Below are 7480 nucleotides of genomic sequence, written 5' to 3' on the forward strand. Positions count from 1 at the left end.
CTCTTTAAATTTTTTTCATAAAAAAAATAAGAACAGATCAAAACGTAAAAGAAAGACTCACCCACTATTTTCAATCTAATCATTACCCATTTCGAAATTGCTCCTACCATCTTCTCCCAAACCCTAGCCACTTTATCAATGAAATTTGGACCAATCTGGATTACAGATTCTGGGTTTGTGCCACATGATTTCAAGTTTACAGATTCTTGGGTAGAAAGGAGTTAAGAGACCGAATGAGAAACTGATTTGATCCGATCTGCCATAGAAGTTTATCTGCAAGATAATTGGATCTGGAGACCGATTGACATCGAAACTGAGACAGAAACCATCGAAACTGAGAACATAAACCATTTGACATTGAAAGCCACTACTAACAGGGTAAAAATCTACTGCAAATTTCATGTTATTTTGGTTCTACATTTTCTACAAATACCACTTACAGCTGTCTTGGACTCATTCTCTTGCTCAGATTTGGGAGAATGGAATGGTTAGGATTTGAGAGGATGGAAGAAACAGTAAAAAGAAATTGGTTTGATGAGTATAATTTCATCTCCTTGGTCAGCTGTTTGGTAGTTTTTCTCTTGTTTTAACTTTTGATCGGTTTTTATTTTTTAAAATAAAGTCGGAGGCTAATGAGGCTGACAGCAAGTAACGAGCCGTATTTTTGTTGCACGCAAGGATAGCATTATTCTATGAACATCACCATAATTGCCTTAAAGAGCAAGATCCTCATAAGGGATCACTGACACAAACATTATCACTTGAGATGCAGAGATGACTGGCTTTGTCTGCCTGGCTCTTGACACTGCCTATCTCTTGGTGCAGGAATAGCTTTTGGAGTCACTGGACTTTTGGCTAAGCCAGCAGCTAGTATCCTCGAAGTTACTGGAAAAACTGCACAGAGTATCAGAAACAGAAGTAGGCTATATCAATTGGGGCCACAGTGCTTTAGGGCCCGTCTTCCAAGGCCTCTAAGCATGGAAACTCCCCTGAGACCCTACTCTTGGGAAGAAGCAGTTGGAACATCAGTACTTGTGGAGGCTGACAGTTGTTTGAAGCTCAAGGATGAGGTCTTAGTCATGTGCAAAGCACTTAAACAAGTTGGTAAGTTCGTTATTGTCACAGAGAGATTTGTATTAATTTTTAGTTGCCCCAGCTTGGTGGACTTGGGAAAGCCTGAATTTCAAGGCATTTCTGCTGATCCGGAATGGGTGATGGAATCACAAATTGGTTTGGAGAGTATAATACATGCAGATACCAATCAAGGAACGATACATATTGTCGGTAGTCCAGACACCATATTGAGGCAGAACCAGCATCATCCCCAGAAAGGCAGTGGAACAATGACAGTGCGATGGGATAATCCTCCTAATACTCTTCCACTTTTTCAGACGAATTTAGAACTGGCAAGCGAGGAAGATGCAGAAAACTTATTACAGATTTTGTTATCCATGATTGAACTTGGGAAAGAGCGAGGCTGGGGTTACAGGCATATTCTGCATCGAAGTAATATCAAATAGCTTGGATGTGATTATGTAGAGCGCATTTATATGGTACTATGAAAGATTGGATTCATTGCAAGGCCTGGTACCTGCTACGCACTTGCCTCGTCCCGAATCTGCTCAAACAGTTGGAGAGAGAACCAGTAACCAAACGTTAAATAACTGATCCTTTTATGCCCTAATTGAAATGCAGCTTTAATAGCCCGTTTAGCACGCTGCGATATTTTTTTGTGTACCGTGTTGTATACTTTGTATAGTGGCCATCTCTTTTCCTTTTTTAATTTTTAATACTTTAGTAGGCAAGTTTTACGAATTCTAGGCTTCATGTACAGTATCATCGTGAACTTTTGGCCATTTTATCCCTTGAATTATACATGTAAATATACAATTATGGCACAAAACTTGCGTACTGTTTTAAGATGTCTTAATTCGAAACGGCCAAAAAGGAGTTGTATATTCTTCACTTTTGAGGTGGTTTTGTCCTGTTTATGTTTAGTTGTTATTTTTAGTGTTTAGATTTCGCGTGTGCTTTAATCTTTATTGTACTCTGCAGAGAACAGCAAGTATGATTATAAAGTTAAAACTAGCAGCTTCACATGCTTTGCCATATGACAGTACAACATAAAATTGTATTACTCTCGCGTCCTCATACTCACGTCTAGGTTCTAGCCATAATCAGATATTGTGAACGATGACAAAAGGAAATCATCTACGCCCAAGAGCTGCTATTTTGCAATTAACTCAATTAGGGTTGTGCAAAATCAAAAATTCCAACTTTAGTATCAACCGTCAAAGCCGAAGCTCAGATAAAATAGAGTTGGAGGTTTCTTTGTATTTTTAGTTGGAGTTGGAGCTAGTCAAAAAGACTCCAACTCTCAACTTATACCTTCGACTCCAATATTAGTATGCATAGATTATAAAAATATGCATTATTTATTTATTGATTATATATTGATTACATATACAACTTTGATTCTGACTTATTTATGTTCAATCTGGATCTCCCCCACACTCGGAGGGGCCTGAAAAGCTAGCCTAGTACCCAAAAGCCTAGGCCCATCAACCCCTTCAGTGACCCGGTTGGAGACTCATGACCTGTATAAGTCGGGCATGAGGATCAGGGTCAAGAGACGAGACACTACTCAGGGGGTACGGAAGGCTACACCAATGAAAGGAGAAGGAAACCCGCCAGATCAACAAGACTGGACTCTAAAGCAACACTAGGGGATCACACCGCATTAAATGAGTTCATCAAAAGATCACAATGCATTAATTACTTCACCTAAAGGGTCACACCATATTAAAGAAAGTATGGCAAAAGGGACTCCAGAAGGAACCCCCCCACCTGGCAGCAAGGTATGGCCCTTGAAACAGGGTATAAAAAGGCCCCTCATGTAACAACTAGAGGGGCAATCAAGCATTACTAAGACAAAAACGCTTCTAACCGGTACATCCTATAAGCATAGAATAACGGAGACTAATGAAATAATGCCACATAGGGGATACAATTTCTAGGAAATACGGTGCGGTGCAATGGAACTTCAGATATTGAAGGGATCTAAGTTTGAGACACAACCCCCCTCTCTCTCTCTCTCTACCCTAACCTCTCTCTCTCCTTCCCTCTCCTCCTTGAATAACTGCAACATATCTACACTTCATTTCTCCTCTCCCTCCCCCTTTATCTTTGCCCCTGACGACACCAAGTACTTGGACCACGATATCACCTGCCGGTACTCTTCGAGTGGGAAGCCTTCTCTCATATTTCCTGTTGGTGGACATATGCTTAAACCAGGATAAGTTCTTGAAGAACTCGTTTCAAGAATCTAGATTATATGAAAATCTAGACCCGTTAAATAACTTGTCTCAAGAACCTAGATTACAAGAAAGAACGCCACAAAAGTTGTGATTTATTTTTGATAAGTTCAAAAGTTCATTAAAAAACAAGAGGAGATAAATTCAACTCACAATGAAATAAATTCATCAAATTTCATAAACTGATAAAAATGAGGCTACAAGAGATTTAAATAACCCTCCCCAAAATATAACCCTACCTAAAATAAGGCTCTTTCTTTCCAAAAATACCCTTGGGTGACATACATGGCCTTCCCACTAAAAACCCTAGCTGACAAATTAATTCTTCCCAAAATAACCCTTAACAATTTCTCTTGAAACCCTAGTTCATAAAACATAAAATATATGTGTGGGCTAGACATCATCAAGCTCAATTATTCTAAATTAATTCTTATGACTAATAAAATAAGCTCTTTTAATGAAATAAACAAGTCCAATGCCTTCAATCACATAAACATAATATAGGCCCAACTAATAAATCCTTAAATTCTAAGTCATATTGCACTCTTCTATAATTTGCATCTAATGGATCAAAGCTGATTCTCCTTCCTTCAAATCCATCTTGAATGTTAGAGTCCTATTAGTTTCATTCTAAGTGAATTGTATACATCCTTGCATAGCTTTTTTGATCTTTTTATTTCTCGATTTTGTGATTGCCTCATCTGGAACTTGCAAATGATCTTTAAGACTCAATCCACATTAGTGCCCATCATTCTCCCTCTCCTCAAAAAGATTCAACCTCGAATCTCCACCTATATCAAAAGGAGAAAGATCAGTAACATTGAAAGCAGTAGAAACATTATACCTGGAACCCAAACTCAATCTCCTAATTTAAAGATGACACGCATTTGCCCTTTATTTGCTTGGAAAGCAAACTTTTCATGCTTTTAGGCAATTTGAATAATGACTTGCGTAAACAATTTTAAATCGAAAGGAGTAAGTAGATTAAAACCATAAACAAGTTCAAAATGTGAAAAATTGGTAGTAGAATGAACACTTCAATTATTTGCAAACTCTATAAATGACAAAGGATACTCCTACAAGTGCTCATGTAATATGTCTAAAATCTTCCTTACATCAAAATGACAATTTCAATTATATGCAAACTCAATGAATGGAAAATAATACTCCCACAAATAGTCATGCAACACGTCTAAAGTCCTATTTACACCAAAACAACCCATCAAACCACCTCCATGTGCTCCACGCACAAGCAACTCACGCATAGGACTATTAGCTACAAAAAGTCTATTATCTCTAAACAAGTACAAATCTAGTCTATAAAGCTTACCAAACGATGCCTTCTCACAAGATCCATACACAATAGCAAAGTGATCATCATTAGCATACAATTCCTTATCATATTTAAATCTCAATAACTTTGCATCTAAAATGAAAAAAATGACATACCTTCTTGCTAAAGCATCAATCACAACAATTTTCCTTAGCTTGTGCGTATTTGATTACATGAGGAAATGTCTCAATGAATTCCACCCACTTGGTATGCATTCAATTCAACTTACCTTATCCCTTTAAGTGCTATAAGGACTCATGTTTGGTATGTAGAACAAATTCTTTTGGCCAAAGGTAATGTTGCCAAATCTCCAATGCTATCACAAAAATAATTTGATGCTTTATTCCTCTAATAAGTGACAATCCACTAAGCACACTATTAAGCAACACGACCTCATATCCCTGCAACAAAGAAATAACATTATTAGGCAAAAAGTCGGTAAATTTGTTAGTATTAAAATTCATCTTAGCATAAAAACTCACTTCTCTCTTTATCTTTCTCACTTTCTTCACTCTCGCTTTTCATTTCACTCTTATTTTTCTTTTCACTCTCTTTTTTTCTTAAAGTTTCAACCTCCCCCTCATGTCTTTTCTCTCATTTTTCTCTTTCTCATTTTCAGTCTCACTATCTTTTTTTCCTCAATCTCCCTCACACTCTTTATTTATTGTTCAACCTCACTTTTACTCTTTTTTTTTTTTATCAATCTCTCTCTCTCTCTCTCTCTCTCTCTCTCTCTCTCTCTCTCTCTCTCTTTTTAGATCAACCTTTTCACTTTTAATTGGTCCTCATGGACCTGTGTTGTGGTTAAAGGAGCAAACTTGATTGTTTTGTCATCCTTTACAAAGTTGTATATGTTCTTAACTCCATCATGGATCACTCTCCTATCATATAACTGTCATAGCCTCCCCAAAAAAATATGGCCAGCATGCATAGGTACTACATTACAAAACACCTCATCCTTGTACTTTCCAATTGAAAAAGAACCTAACACTTACTTATTTATCCAAATCTCCCCACAATCATTCAATCACTGCAACTTGTATGATCTAGGGTGTTTCAAGGTAATTAAATTCAAATTCTCAACTACAGTAGTGCTAGTCAAATTAGTGTAACTCCTTCCATTAGGGGTGTAACAGGTCCAATTTTGAATAAAATTTAGGACCGAATCGGTATGCACCGGTTTTGTATTTTTTAAAATTGATTATGCACTGGTTATCCTCCTAAATTGGTACTCCGGTTTTACTAATTTTCGGTACAGTTCGGTCCTGTTTTTCGATTTTAATGTACTATACTATATATTATATAATATAGTATATTATAGTATATAATACTATAGTGATAATATATTGTAGTATGTTATAATATATATTATAATTGTATTATAAACCATAATGATATAATATAATATATAATATAATGATATATTATAATATCTAGTGATATAGTATTAATATTATATTAATTAGTAATTTATCATATAATACAAAACTATTTTATATATAATTATATATTATATATAAATATTATATACAATAGAAAAAATTAAAATATATATAAATCGCTCTGGTCCGGTCTGGTCTTAGGAAAAGAAAAATTGGAACCAGACCGATTTTGACGAGTTTTAAGAAAAATAAAATCAGTACTAGACCAAACCAAACTCGGGACTGGACTGATCCCATCAGTTTGGTTCGATCCGGTCCGGTCCGGTATACTGGTTTACCCTTTTTTTATATCCCTATCTCCCATCAATGATCATAGTACATACCTTGTTGTTGATGTGGCATCTAGTATAAGAAGTGTTCTCTCTCTGCTGCTCTAAGTCATCCATTTTAATTTGTGTATTGAGAGTACGTCTGGCAGCAAGAAACTCGCCTTGCCCTTCATTCTCATACTTATGTTCACATCTCCTCCCATTTCTCCCACCTTGCAGATTTCTAATTACTGCATCTCATTGATCCATTTTATCTCTCACTTCTCTCAATATCAAATTCAACCGTTCAAACTTTTGTTGCATGGCCTGCAACACAAAGTATGAATTGCCTGCCACTTCCTTTGGTGTTAAGTCACTATTATGAGATATTGTAATACGCTGCACAAAAAAAAAATGTTAATGGTAAAAGCCTCACACACTCATTTATGCGTTTACACTTAAATAGTGGCACTCCACTCATGTTTCACTTTTAATTAGTTTTTTTCCAGTAATAATCTCACACTCTCTTACATTTTATTTCAATAATTTTCCCGCTCAAATTCTTTAAGAACTAGTTAAAATAAATCAAGACAATACAACCTTGTATTATTCCAACCAGTAATTAGATCCAAGAAACAATGATTGAATAAAATGACATGAGACTCAAGAAATTTATACGAGAAAAAGAGTAATTACAAAACAAGATAATAACTAGAATAATGTAACAAGAGCAATTCGGCCCCTTTGAAGACAAGGCTCAATCAACAAATTTCTTTCTTTCTCTTTATTTTCGAATTTTCTTTTCTTTTCTTTTCTTTTCCTTTTTTTGCTTTTCCTTTCTTTTCTCACTAATTCAATCACAAACAGGAATATTCAATTGCAAAATCAAATAATTGAATTCAAGCATACGAAATTAACAAAGAAATAATTGACAAACTTAGAGATGCAAGAAATCTTAATCAATGAAGCAAGAAATTCAATCAACACAACAAAAACCCTAATGCAAGGAATTTTCAGCAGTCTCTCTCTTTTTTTCTTTTTTCTTTTTGCAACCCCTAATCAAAGAACAAGGAAATCCTAAGATAGAGTAATTCGGCCACTTTAAGATAATGAGGTTCGGCAGCCCCGCCTCCCTTTATTTTT

General features: G+C 35.7%; 1 protein-coding gene across 11 annotated transcripts in view; it reads left to right on the forward strand.

Annotated features, from left to right (window-relative positions):
- The window catches only part of LOC122312852, a 111928-nt gene extending 109963 nt beyond the window's left edge, over window positions 1-1965 (forward strand). For all 11 annotated transcript variants that reach the window (XM_043127500.1, XM_043127502.1, XM_043127503.1 and 8 more), the window contains one exon: window positions 826-1965. In XM_043127500.1, the coding sequence (XP_042983434.1) occupies window positions 826-1520 (695 nt within the window). In that variant the 3' untranslated portion in view covers window positions 1521-1965. The remainder of the gene's footprint in view (window positions 1-825) is intronic.
- The last annotated feature ends 5515 nt before the right edge of the window (window positions 1966-7480 follow it).

The sequence above is a fragment of the Carya illinoinensis genome, chromosome 6, assembly GCF_018687715.1.
Source record: "Carya illinoinensis cultivar Pawnee chromosome 6, C.illinoinensisPawnee_v1, whole genome shotgun sequence".
NCBI lineage: Eukaryota > Viridiplantae > Streptophyta > Magnoliopsida > Fagales > Juglandaceae > Carya > Carya illinoinensis.